Below are 14,205 nucleotides of genomic sequence, written 5' to 3'. Positions count from 1 at the left end.
TTTAACTTGCTTTCTCTGTGTGTTTGTTTATTTGTTTGTCTTTCCAATCAAATCTTGCGATCGAAATTTCTGGCACTTCCCAGTTAGCTAGCGCGCTGAAATTTTCAGGGAAGCTTTCTTTTGGATGACCATTGAATATTCAATTGTTATTATTACTAAATTGATCAATGGAAACATTTTATTGAGCATTTTAGACCGCTATATAATCTATATATATAATTCTCCTCTGCTAGCCATTACAAAAAAAACCAGCGACGCGTACCTCGCGCGCAGTGAAGCGAACGATCACATGTCGCCACAGGCTTAGGGGCAGAGAATTTAGCTTGAACCGAGTTTAAACTTACAGGAGGTAGGCCAGTTTGGGGGAGACGATATGGTCGAGTGGTTGGGCACACGATTGCTATCCCACTCGACACGGGTTCAAATCTATGTGTTCTAGTCAGTAACGTATTCAAACAACGTGTTTTTTACGAGTTGTCTTTTTACGAGTTGTCTTTTTACGAGTTGTCTTTTTACGAGTTGTCTTCGTTTACCCAAAAAAAGTGAAAAGATAAAATCGATAGCAAGATTTTAATGCAAACAAACAGACAAAGACTAAAAAGTAGAAAATAATAATCATTAAAAAAGTTTTAAAAAACCCACGTTTTCTGATTGAACTAAAAAGTAGAAAATAAATGCTATAGGCCCTACATCACAATAATGCAAGCGATCACTCTACTATAAGCGAGCAAAAACGTGGGGCGCCGTGATTTTCTTACAGTTTCTAATACTGTTGACTCTCTACAAGCTCCCTAATAAAAGTCAATAGTATTATCTAATCAATAGTAATATAACTTTTACTTCGGCGCCCCACGTTTTTGATCGCTTATAGTAGAGTGATCGCTTGCATTATTGTGATGTAGGGCCTATAGCATTTATTTTCTACTTTTTAGTTCAATCAGAAAACGTGGGTTTTTTAAAACTTTTTTAATGATTATTATTAATTCTGCACATAGATAAAAACAAGAGGGAAACCTGAAGCCATGATCAACTTTATCATAACACAAAACACAAATCTTCGAAGTGGATACTATCGTCACCAATTTAGAATTAGCTAAACGAGCTGCCCCATTCAATTAATATGGAAATCAGCGGTGAAAACCAAACCACCAATAACAAATAAATGGAAGGAAAATAATCTGCCCCCTTTGTGGAACCACCAAACACGGACCTTCAGCAGTCCCTTTGTGATGGACCTACACTATATACAGACCATAATTCAACAAACACACATCAGAAAAATAATCAGCCAACCTTTGTGAGGGACCTGCACGATATACAGACCAAACTCAACAGACTAACACCCTTCCATCCACTAGCTCACTACTGCATGTTTATTCAGCTCAATAAATTTACAAAACGAAACAATAAAACTCCCTACTATTTAGGACAGAAACAACACTTTTTACACATAATGCTCACATAATGCTTACAGACACACAAAAAATCATGAAAAACTTATACAAGACTAATCTGAAAGCATTTACAAAAAGTAAGTACAAATTAATACTCTCAACCCTGCTTTACAACAGAACCAAATTTCTGCACGAAATACGCTCTAACAGACACCATCATGAAACTTCACCTTAAAACCAACACACCCAAAGCTAGGGAAACAACATAGTCACATTTATAATACAACACCAATAGCATTATACCAGAAACTTTATTGTCCTCTTTACAGACAAAATGCCATAGAAAAAGAAACACACATCTATCTAGAGTGCCCTACCATCCAGACAATGAAAACAACCCTAAGGACCAAAATAATTGGTAGAGAATATACTTACAAAGCTGACATAGCTATAACTTTAAATAAATTCCCCAAACAAAAGGACAATACTGATTTAGAGGAAAAAAAATCAAGGATGGTAGTTATTTACAAACTATATGGACAAGTTAAAAAAGAACCAAACATTACAATGCATAGTTCACTAGACAGATACTGGATTTGATTTATAACAGGCGACCCGACATTTACAGCACATTAACACATACGCTATAAATAGTATCAGGATGTAGATTACATGGCACTGCTTTTGACGCCTGACACGCAATACCCTAAACCCACACATATTCACTTCCTTCACGTCTCGCCAGCTACGATTACACCAACTCCTCTACCCCCATGACCCCACCCACTACACAATAATAGACCAGCGCCCAACAAACACAACAAACATTAGAATAAACACGGCGTGAAGTTCCGATGAAGTATCGAAATCTCCCCCCCCCCCCTCTTACCCCGTCACCCGTATTCAACACACATACATTTAACAAACCAAAACATTCTCCCCCACTTAGGACACGCTTCACTGCCTCGGAGGTCTTTTTTCTACATTTTATTTTACTTTAATCACTTTTACTATTTACCCTTTTGAATTGTGTAGGCCTACACATCAAACCTAGTATCACCACATCTATGCAATAATGTAAATATCCACAATCTCATGCATTAATAAGTAAATTTTGTTGTCGTAGTTCTCTTGCCTGGCCACCCCTACCCCATACTAAATAATGACACTGCCTTTAACATTGGCACAAATCTCTGAACCTGAACCCTCACATACTGCCCACACACATGTATTGCCTCTCTCCTGATTTTGTGAGTATGTGCTAGTATATATATATGTATATATATATATATATATATATATACAAAAACTTGTCCGTCCCCGCACGTTATCGTTTAGTAGAGCTCAGAAGAAAGCCCGACCATAGCCCAGGACGCCCCTGATTCAATTTAAAGAATGACGATAATTGTACGTCTTTTCCATATTATATCGCACTCTTTAAAACGAACGTATGCGCCATAGCTTAGAGGATATCCCTGGTAGCCAAATCGCACCCTGCCGGGGCGTGGGCGATCGAGCAGACTTCAGTTTAGTTAAAGACTATAACGCCCTATTGTATCCATAGCCTAACACACTTTTAAAACTGACGTAGGTGCCATAGCGCTCACGGGATAGCCCGGGGCGCCAAAAACATCCCGAGGAGTATTCTCAACAACTTCACATAGTTTCAGGGCAATCGGATGAATGGTATAGTATTGCATAAAAGACAAATAAAGTCTGATGAAATATATTAGGAGGGTTGTCATTTATGCATTACTACACCTTTCATCTTGTCTCCATGAAACTTTGGGAAGTTGTTTACAATACTCCTTGAAAGGCTTATGCGGAAAGAACATGTCAAATTCGCAGGGTTTGCGACCCGTTAGAGCGCAATTCGATTCTTCTCTTATATACTGCATAGAAAAATAAAAGTCAGTTGCGGCTTCACACCGTTCATCTGATACAATGCAATATTTGTTAACAATGTATAGTTCGTAGTTTCTCTCAGGTGAGGTTGTCTTATTTTTAGCAGCTGGGGCTGTGTCTTAAATTTTATTTGAATATCATTTCCAAAAGAGGCGGCACTATGAAGAATAATATATATTAATAACTACCAGGTTAAATAAAATAACAGAACAGAATATATATTTCTGCAATGCATATTTATTTAGAATTTTGGTTATGTTTTTATAACGTCTAACAAACTTAACAATGTCTTTATTTTCTTTCACGTCTACACTAGAATACAAAGCTAATGAGACATTAAACTCTTGACACATACACGTTTATTAAAGGAAATCGTCCGTTTGTTTGTTAACATTGTGTAGGCGAGAAAAAGCATTAACAGTTACAGACAGATTAAGTCCAACCATTCCCGCTATAATTTCCTTCGGAGTTTGATCCACTGTGGGGATGTCGCCACCTTACATACCCCGGCATGTAGACACACGCTCCACTGGAGCCTGGACATGTACATGTTGTGTACATGTACTTGTACCAGCCATCGTCCCTTACATGTTTCTGTGTCCATTGTCCTACAGAGACTTTTTTAGGACAGCCATGAGGATGTGACACAATAACGGTCAACTTGTCCACATCAACAAATTTAGTGTATTTTTCACTAACTTTTTCCCAAAGATCATCAAAGTTCCGATAAGCCTTGTCAAGTTGATCAACTAACTCAAAGTCACATGACACACATGAAAACAAACACCAGTCTCCCTCAACGTCTGCCTTCCTCACCTTCCAGCCATCAAGACTGACCCCGGGACATTTATTGTCATCAAAACCTACAACACACCTGGTCTGTCTCGCCTCACTGTCATCAAACACCACGTGTGTGGCTGTCCTCAAATGGACCTCCCCCCACACTTTGCTGGGTGTGTCCGAGTGTTGACACTTGCCACATGGACAAGTGCCCTTGTTGTCACTCACTGTGTACTTGTCCACTTGATACACCCTTCCTGTCCCTGTCCTCAACACGTCACTTCCTCTGGTGTTATAAAAGGGATATTGGCCACAAAACAAATTAGTACGTCTTGGTCTAACCGGACTGGTGTACTTGACCTTTACCAGGACCGTTAGGGCAGACAAAGCTTTGATTACCTCCAACATGATGACGTCATGGTAACGTGAGGGGAGATGATCCAAGTTAAAATCATTAACAGGTATAAAGTTGACATGACCTGGATTCTTCTTACAGCTGGTATATCGCTTAGGTAAATCAGCTTCACCTCCATAGCAGATCTCGGCTTCATGATGTCCTGGAGATTCAACGTCTTTTTAACAAAATGTTCTTAAATATTTTCATATATTGTTTAGCAAAAAATTGTTTTCATTTTGTCAATTTGATTATAACTTCTTATATATATATATATATATATATATATATATATATATATATATATATATATATATATATATATATATATATATATATATATATCAATGCTAGGACAAGTTAATTAAGCTCATTTGTTTCTATAATAAATAATGAATCAACTATATATATATAATTGTCAAAATGTATGACACACAGGCCTAACATTATATCAGTTGTATTTCATAGGTCAATAGAACCATGGATTAGCTACAGACTCAACACGTGTACCAGCTGTAAAATAAATCTTTGAAAATCACATCAGCAATAATCTGTTCAACCACTCTTACGTGTTATAGAAATGTTTCGACCAAGCAGAAACTCACCTGGAATAAAACCTGCTTTAGTTTTCATTTTGTCTAACTGGCATTTTCTATTAGTTCCATCTAAAAAAATAATATTTTTTTATTGTTAGTGATAGATTTAATAAAAAGAATTACCCATGAATAAATCGATTACCTAAATGTAGGGCATCTGCGAAGTTATAGATACTTATAGGCGCTTGAGTGGAACCCCCAGGGAACGCGAAAGAGAGAGAGCTCAAGACAGACCTGGAGGCGGAGTCTTTTCGAAGAACTGAAGCCAACAGGGATGTCTTGGGAGATTGCAAAATTAATAGCCGGGGACCGGACAAAAGGGAAGGGTATGGTGGAGGCCCTATGTCCCACGAGGAGCAAAGATGACTGGGTCAAGTTAGTCACGCACATTATCTTTGAAATAGATATATAGTTTTACCTTCACCTGCTAACTGAAGTTCTCTTCCCTTTCCTCCTGTATTTTCCATTGCCAATAATTTTACCTGAAAAAAAATATTTCAATTCTAGTAATACACAAGTTGACCTGTTTAGATACGTGTGAGTATTTTATTAAAAACTGCACAGATGATTCACTGATTCTAATCTCGGTTAAGATAGAGTATATCCAGTACAGGCTCTAGATCTAAATCTATTTTATATATTAAATTGATTCAGCATTCATAAGTTAATGACATTAATAATCGAAATTCAATAAATAGTAGGCCTAATTAAATAATAAAGCTAAATAATATATGGAATGTAGTATCTGCTCTAGTATAGGCATCGGGCTTTTGTGGGTATAGATCTAAATCTGTAACAAATACTATCCAGACTCAAGTTTTTATTTCTACACCTCTAGTACTAAAAACTATTTCAAGTATATATAAATCTACAGATCTACTCCACTCCCCTTGCTATGCCTCTGTATGCATCTGTTTCTAGTTTAAACTAATGGCGTCAAGGCTACGTATGTTCAACAAGGTTGTTACATTCTATGGAAATATTTCAGACAATATTGTCAATAGCTGTGTGTCTACTAGACCAATTTTTAGGGTGAGGCGTGGCTGACATAGTGAGTTGATAAGGCTTGCATGCTTTTGTTACCGTTGGTTACAGAATGCGAAAGGTACAGTCAAGGTAAACAAAAAGAAATATAACCAACACTGTCACAATTGACGACTTGGACTCACACAAAATGTATGCACCAAGAGTATGATTTTAAGTTGTTGTTTTTTTCAATGACGTTAATCACTTTCATTTATAAATGTTTTCTTTAACATGTTGAAATAAACATTGATAAAGAGTAAGTTTATTTTACTACACCTTTTACCAAGCCTCACAAACAACTCTATTTCCCACACACACAGCAAGCCCCACACACACAGCAAGCCCCACACACCACCTATGCCCCACACAACACTAGAACCCCCGCAACCCGTGACTCAGTCTACCGGAAAGCGACAACTGGTGCATTTCAACTGTTTTATTCATCGCTGTGGAAGTATTTTGGTGTGTAGTGGGTCAACACAGAAACACGAGTGTGTTGCATTAGTTGCTGTGTTAAACACAGCGCCGAGCCAGTACACATTCTATGCACATAAACAAGTTCTATTTTTATTTCCACACGTATTATCAACACAAAAACAAATATAGCTGATATCTTCATCTTCTCTTTACTACACTTTTTCCTCCATCTAGATTTCGTTGCTGGTTAGCAATATTGATTTTTGCAATCATTGTAGTACACTTAAACAAAAAAATTGAGCAACCATATAATGTGCTGATGTTAAGCCAGTCTTCATATCTGTCAAAAGTACCCATGAATTGTCGTTAAAATAATAAGCTAATGGTGGATTTCGTCACGCTTGCCCTGATTACAAAAAATATTGTATTTTAGTGCACGCTAATTGTAACTAAACAAAAAAGCACATACTCCCTTTTCACAGTTTAAGATTTTCTCTGAAGCAACAAATGTGTCACGTTAATTTCCACGTGAAATATATCGTGATAGTTTGCAAACAAGTTGATGGTGCCCTGACATCAAAACGTCGTGTAGTGTACAAGGAACTGACGAGAATTTCGTTTCCCTCGCACGGCTGTCGGAAACTTATTAAGATATGTGCGGGTCGATCAATGGTACTAAAACATGACGTCATTGCGGAAAAATCCGCTGTTCCATAAGTTGTCTTTATTAAAGGACACATTAGTACACAACTATTACATTCGTGTTTTAAATAAAGATCTGTAAGGCTTTTTAATTGGTTAGGGCGTTTACAATACCGATTTTATCCCATTCGGACGAGGGAGGTAAAAATCGTCAAAAAAAAAACGTTACGTAATATAATGTCTCCAATAACAAAATCAAATCAAACATTAGAAACTCTTCGTTGTACACAATGGCTGGATCACTGGGCGCGTCATAGTTTTACAATAGTTTTACGTTTTGGTTATAAGCAGGCTACAATAGTTTTACGTTTTGGTTATAAGCAGGCTACAATAGTTTTACGTTTTGGTTACAAGCATGCTACAATAATTTTACGTTTTGGTTATAGGCATGCTACAATAGTGTTAATTGTTTGACATATAGTCGACAAAGTTGTCAAGTGTTGGTAATCTAAATTAGTGTCAAGTGTTAAATACAGGTATGCTACTAAGTCTTTATCACGTATCAGCAAGTTATGTGCCATATGTCCAGTTGACTTTCTCAGAAGGGTTGCTGTCCACAACCCACGAGCCCCATTACCGTGGTCAGTGGCTTAGCTAGGGTTTTCGGGCCCCAATGCAAAAATTATAAGTGGGCACCCTTGTTAGCCTTTAGGCTACAATGGAGTTAAACGAAGAAATCATCTGCTACTTATGATGGAGAATTTAAAAAATAATATAAATATTCTGTACATTTTATATTTTATACGTCCGGATTGTGTATTTATACTATATTAGTATGTAGTTTTGTAAAAAATATTAAAGGCTTAAATAAATTAATTTGTTTTTTAAAGTAAACAAACACAGTAGCGCCACAAGGCGGGGGCAGAGGTGCGGTCTACATCGGATGACAACATTTAGGCATGACAATATGACAAGACATTGTAAAATTTACTGTCAAAACTATGTTGTATCCAGCTAAAGCAGGGGTCTCCAAACTACGGCCCGCGGGCCGGAAGCGGCCCGCGAGGTCATTTCATCCGGCCCGCGACGATCTTTTTGTCCACTGAAAAAATGTTTGTTGGAGATGGCTGAGGAGCTTTGCCCAGAAAATTTAAAAAATTTGAAAATGTAGCTCAGTAAGATTGCTAATTTGGCGAGAAAATTCTGAGCAGAGTATCTAATAAAAGAAATAGGTGACTTCCTGAAAGTAATGGCAAGTCACAGCCATTATTGTCTGATGAAGAGTGGGTATAGAAATTCGCCTCTGCTGCAGACATAACTAGTAGTTTTAATTTTCTGATCCTAAAACGGCAAGAGAGGGAAATCTAGTTTCTGAACTATACACCCACCTAAAGGCCTTTAAATACAAACTTGTCATGTTTTTGGAACAAGTACAGGCCAACAACTTGATGCACTTTCAGCAGTACAAGGTCTTTACGGCTGAAGTTCCTTACGTCATTTACATACGAGATCATTAAAGACCTCCAGCTGCAGTTTCAGTAGCGGTTCTCTGACTTGGATTTAAAGGCAGAAGAAGAGAGACTGATTTTGAAGCAAATGTGGCCAGTTGCAAAGATGAACTGCAGCTGGAGGTCATTGAATTGCAAGAAAATAACTTCCTTAGAGACACGTTCAATGAAGGGCGGATGGGTTTTCATAGGTTTTTGCACAAGGAAGACGTTCCTAATATTAACACTTTTGGATCAAAGTACATTTCAAATTTTGGAACAAACAGTTTTAAAAACGAAATAAGTTAAGAACAATTCGAGAGCAAACGTGGACCGTGGGTGGGGGGTGGACACTTTTCTGTGGGGGGGGGGGAAGGGGGCCCCACCCTGAAGAGATGCCTTAAAGAAACTCTGGCCCCCGAACTGATATTTGATACTTAATGCTGCCCTCGGGCTGAAAAGTTTGGAGACCCCTGAGCTAAAATAATAAAAGATTAGTGAGTGAGGATTAACACCCCTCCGAAAATCCAAACTTGTTGGGAACTATGGGGTGACACCTTTAGTAAACACGTAGGGTAATACCAGACCTTGTGTCGCTACTAACCGAACAAATTCATTTTCAAAAATTGCTCATGATTTATTTAGATCTGTTTTTTTTTCATGCTTTTAATTTTTTAAAATGATTAATAAGTTCATTGAGATCTACTTTAGCTGCTTCTATATGTTCGATTCTGAGAATGGCCAAGCTATTGACCCAATGGGCATGTCTAAAATGTATTTCATAACAAATAACATCATCGTAATGAGCAAATAATGAGAACCATCATAGACATCAAAATCTTCTTCCCGATCCGTGAAATGTTAAAGAATGTTTATACTAACTAGCGTACCGGTCCGTGTTGCTGCGATCTAGTCATAAAACAATGTGTAAGGGTTTCATCAACGCGTTACCAATTATGTACCATTAGTCGTGTGACCTTGTCTTCTAAAACTGCTATATTTTTTCGGAACTTTATTGCGGGGGCGCGGGTTGGTCCACACTACCGCTCAGACGCCCCTGTGCGTGCTGTATGAGAGCATTGAGTGTACGTTAATCATCTTCCGTAAATGTGAGGTTAAATACGTTTCAGAGACCGCCTAGGTTTCAGGGGCGTCGTGGGAGTGACTGTTTACACTACCGTGTGTAACTAGGTGCAACATCTGTCCCTTGTGGAGTACTTGTGTGATTGGTGCCAATGAACGCCGAGGGCATCGAAAGCCGCCCCTGTTGCAGTTTGACTGTTGAAACAAGTAGTACCCCTGACTCTGCCGGGCATCTAATTAACGGATCTCGTGCACTCAGGAAACCGCAGGGTAACACGGGAGCCCAACCGTTTCTACTGCAAATGCGCTAGAGGACACCCCTTATTCGAGTTAGTAATTAAATTTAGTATCCCGACATATCCTTAGTGTATGGTTCTCATTAAAACAAATATAGGCGACCGGCGGGGTGCCTGCTGATGCGCCCGTGCAATTTGACAGCTGAATCGAGTAGTAACGCTGACCCGCTGCGCCGGACACCCAATCAACGGACCCCAGGGTCAGAGATGGCGGCTGCGAAACTCTGGGTGGCAAACCGCACCGCTTTACTGCCGGGGCTCCACCCTCAGAAATATAATAAAAATTTTATGGCAGAAACCTCCGCAAAAGTCAGAGTTTCTTTTAGGAAAATTGTCTGGGAAAAAACACTTCCTTTGGCGTATTCTCAACGATTTCCCAAAGTTTCTTGGCGTTTGGATAAAAACCAAAAACGTATAGTGTTAATAGCGCCATATTGATTAAAGACTAATTAGATTAATTAGATCAACAAGTGAAATGTGATTACGGTAAAGATATAGTGATATTATTAAGGATGAGCCCTGTTCGACCCCCCCCCCCCCGTTTTAATTTTTTTTAAGTGAAAAGGGCCCCTAAATGCCTTGGGCCCCTATACCTGGTTTACGCTAGCTTTACGGCAGCTACGCCACTGAAAGAGCTGTGCACGCTAAACACTTTTTAGATTAGAAAAAGTTCCTCACTCCGGGGAGGAAAAAGTCTGAAAGAAACACTGGTGCTTAGCCACTACCCGAAGAATTGCACGCAAACCACTTTTTAGATTAGACACATTAATTAGGCGGTAATTTTATTATAGAGTATCGATGAAGACATTTCTTTTGAGTTGGGGGGGAGCTTAAACGTTCTTTAACGAGGGTGGGGCTTCGCAAACCACTTAGATTAGACAAAATTGCCTTTTTATTCAATGTTTACTCGAGAATCAATGACGTCATATTACTGTGCGCACTCTCCGGCTTGATATTATTTTCTGGTCTATGCTAATTGTGACGTAATATTTCGTTTTCGTTTCACTGTGAAAGGTTTTAAATTGCTTGTGTTTTCTCTAGAGCGTTCTTGTGAGATACATAGATACATAGATACATAGATACACAGACAGCGAAACTATTATATAGAATACTATGTCGCATCCAGCTAAAGTAATAAAAGATTAGTGAGAGAGGGTTAACACCCCTACAAAAATGCAAACTTGTTGGGAACTATGGGGTGACACTTTTAGTAAACACGTAGGAAAATACCCGACCTTGTGACGCCACTAACCAAACAAATTTATTTTCAAAAATCGCTCATGATTTATTTAGATCTTTTTTTTTCATGCTTTTAAAGTTGTAAAATGATTTATAAGTTCATTGAGATCTACTTTAGCTGCTTCTATATGATCGATTCTGAGAATGGCTAGGCTATTGACCCAATGGGCATATCTAAAATGTATTTCACAACAAATAACATCATCGTAATGAGCAAATAATGAGAACCATCTTAGACATCAAAATCTCCATCCCCATCCGTGAAATGTTAAAGAATGTTTATACTAAGTAGCGCACCCGTCCGCGTTGCTGCGATCTAGTCATAAAACAATGTGTAAGGGTTTCATCAACGCGTTACCAATTATGTATCTTTAGTCGTGTGACCTTGTTTTCTAAAACTGAGATATGTTTAGTTAAAATGTAAGCAACGCGGGTTGGCCCACACTACCGCTCAGACGCCCCTGGGCGTGCTGTATGAGAGCTGTATGAGAGCATTGAGTGTACGTTAATCATCTTCCGTAATTGTGAGGTTAAATACCTTTCGGAGACCGCCTAGGTGTCAGGGGCGTCGTGGGAGTGACTGTTTACACTACCGTATGTAGCTAGGTGCAACCTCTGTCCCTTGTGGAATACTTGTGTGATTGGTGCCAATGAACGCCGAGAGCATCGAAAGCCGCCCCTGTTGCAGTTTGACTGTTGAAACAAGTAGTACCCCTGACTCTGCCGGGCATCTAATTAACGGATCTCGTGCACTCAGGAAGCCGCAGGGTAACACGGGAGCCCAACCGTTTCTACTGCAAATGCGCTAGAGGACACCCCTTATTCGAGTTAGTAATTAAATTTAGTATCCCGATATATCCCGAGTGTATGGCGCTCATTAAAACAAAATATAGGCGACCGGCGGGGTGCCTGCTGATGCGCCCGTGCAATTTGACCGCTGAATCGAGTAGTAACGCTGACCCGCTGCGCCGGACACCCAATCAACGGACCCCAGGGTCAGAGATGGCGGCTGCGAAACTCTGGGTGGCAAACCGCACCGCTTTACTGCCGGGGCTCCACCCTCAGAAATATAATACAAATTTTATGGCAGAAACCTCCCCAAAAGTCAGAGTTTCTTTCAGGAAAAATGTCTGGGAAAAAACACTTCCTTTGGCATAGTCTCAACGATTTCCCAAAGTTTCTTGGCGTTTGGATAAAAACCAAAAACGTATAGTGTTAATAGCTCCATATTGATTAAAGACTAATTAGATTAATTAGATCAACAAGTGAAATGTGATTACGGTAAAGATATAGTGATATTATTAAGGATGGGCCCTGTTCGACCCCCCCCCCCCCCCCACTGTTTTAATTTTTTTTTAAGTGAAAAGGGCCCCTAAATGCCTTGGGCCCATATGCCTGGTTTACGCTAGCTTTACGGCAGCTACGCCACTGACCGTGGTCCAAACTCGGGTTCTTGGTGTTTTGTCAAAAGGGGTTTGACAGTTTTTGGGTCATTTAGTTGTTTTTTTGTTTTTTTTTTGCCTGTAAAAAATTGTGTATTACTTACTGTATAATAGTCACTGCTGTAGCAGATCTGTTGTGTTTAATAAAACCACTAGTCTCTCAAGGTGAACAAAGAAAATTGTTTTTGTTGGTCAGATTTTGAGCCCCCTAAATGACATGACCCCTCCCCCCTCCTATAGTCTGGCAGTATGGCAGTTCCACCACAGGCGTTGTATTGTTTGTGTGAACCAAAATATAATAAATTTAAATAACGCGGTACGATAATATTTATTAAACGTGTGTAAAACTATCAATGCTAAAGTATTGAAAGATCTCATAATTGGGATTCTTTAACAACTTTAATGACATTAATACCAATACATTTTGAATTATTAAAAAATATTAAATAAAAAATAGCAATTAAATTTTAATTTGCCAAACCAATATGACTTTTTACAATAACATAATGGAATCATAGATCATTTGGAATCTTATAAACATTTAATGACATCAATTTAAGTAACTGGTCAACTGCCACAAAAAATACATGAAATAAAGATTGTAAAGCATAATGCACAAATAAAATTATTTAGGTCTTCGCCAGATCAGTAAGACTCTAAATGATAACATAAGCAATATATTTATTGCGAACATATCTATATAATTAAATAATTAAAAACCACATTTTTAAATATTAAATCGTATTAAGCCAAATACGCTCTAAAATATATTCTGCTCTCCGCGGAGTAATAACTGAATGATAATGAGGGAGGAATTTGCTGTAAAGTTAATACATTGTGTCATCACTTACAATATCAGAACAGTAATCTCCTTCAGAGTTCGACCCTGAATGGACCCAGGAGTCCGCCTCAGGAGGGCGATATACCGGCATGTACACAAGCGCTCCACTAGAGCCTGGACAAGTACATGTTGTGTACATGTGCCTGACGTATATGGTTTCATCATCGTCATCATCATCAAAACAATAATCATAAACAACATCAACATCGACAGCCTCAACACAATCAGGAACTTGATTATCAACTCTGACACTCCTATCAGTTATGTCTGTCCGACGTCCCACAGAGACCTGTTTAGAGAGTCCATGAGGATGTGACACTATAACGATCAAATCGTTGCAGCTGAAAGGATCTGAAAAAGTATGTTCTACTTTTCTACTTAAATCATCGAAAAGCCGCCACATCTTGTCCAGTTCATCAACTAACTCTAAGTCACATGACACACATGTAAACCAACACATATCTAACTCTTCGTCTGCTACTATCACCTTCCAGCCATCGAGTCTGACCTCTGGACTTTTATTGTCACCAAAACCTACAACACATTTGGTCTGTCTCGCCTCACTCTCATCAAACACCACGTGTGCAACTGTCACCACACTAACCTCCCCCCACACTTTGCTGAGTGTGTCCGAGTGTTGACACTTGCCACATGGACAAGTGC

General features: G+C 38.8%; 3 protein-coding genes across 4 annotated transcripts in view; all 3 read right to left on the bottom strand.

Moving 5' to 3' along the window:
* LOC131945143 (uncharacterized) overlaps positions 1-14,205 on the bottom strand; it is a 328,239-nt gene that overhangs the window by 221,387 nt on the left and 92,647 nt on the right. The gene's annotated exons all lie outside the window — the stretch shown is intronic.
* The window catches only part of LOC131945148 (uncharacterized), a 68,372-nt gene that overhangs the window by 26,008 nt on the left and 28,159 nt on the right, over positions 1-14,205 (bottom strand). The gene's annotated exons all lie outside the window — the stretch shown is intronic.
* Positions 3,528-7,178, bottom strand: LOC131945151 (uncharacterized). 2 transcript variants are annotated; one of them, XM_059306167.1, is made up of 4 exons: positions 6,982-7,178; positions 5,494-5,551; positions 5,079-5,138; positions 3,528-4,636 (listed from the first exon to the last, which is right to left on the bottom strand). In XM_059306167.1, the coding sequence occupies exons 2-4, from the start codon at positions 5,534-5,536 to the stop codon at positions 3,732-3,734; spliced, it is 1,008 nt and encodes a 335-aa protein (XP_059162150.1). In that variant the 5' UTR covers positions 5,537-5,551; positions 6,982-7,178; the 3' UTR covers positions 3,528-3,731. The 2 variants fall into 2 exon arrangements, with proteins under 2 accessions (XP_059162150.1, XP_059162151.1); XM_059306168.1 differs by lacking the exon at positions 5,494-5,551.

Source organism: Physella acuta, unplaced genomic scaffold, assembly GCF_028476545.2.
Source record: "Physella acuta isolate Inbredline_101_S28 unplaced genomic scaffold, ASM2847654v3 ptg000527l, whole genome shotgun sequence".
NCBI classification, from domain to species: Eukaryota; Metazoa; Mollusca; class Gastropoda; family Physidae; genus Physella; species Physella acuta.
This window is presented reverse-complemented; position numbering and strand designations above follow the sequence as displayed.

What these genes read in the sequence shown, in the direction of transcription:
- LOC131945151 (XM_059306167.1), bottom strand. Translation starts at nt 5,536, where the DNA reads ATGGAAAATACAGGAGGAAAGGGAAGAGAACTTCAGTTAGCAG. An exon ending in AAGAGAACTTCAGTTAGCAG is followed by an intron (nt 5,139 to 5,493) that starts GTGAAGGTAAAA and finishes TTATTTTTTTAG; the next exon opens with ATGGAACTAATAGAAAATGC. An exon ending in TAAAGCAGGTTTTATTCCAG is followed by an intron (nt 4,637 to 5,078) that starts GTGAGTTTCTGC and finishes TTGAATCTCCAG; the next exon opens with GACATCATGAAGCCGAGATC.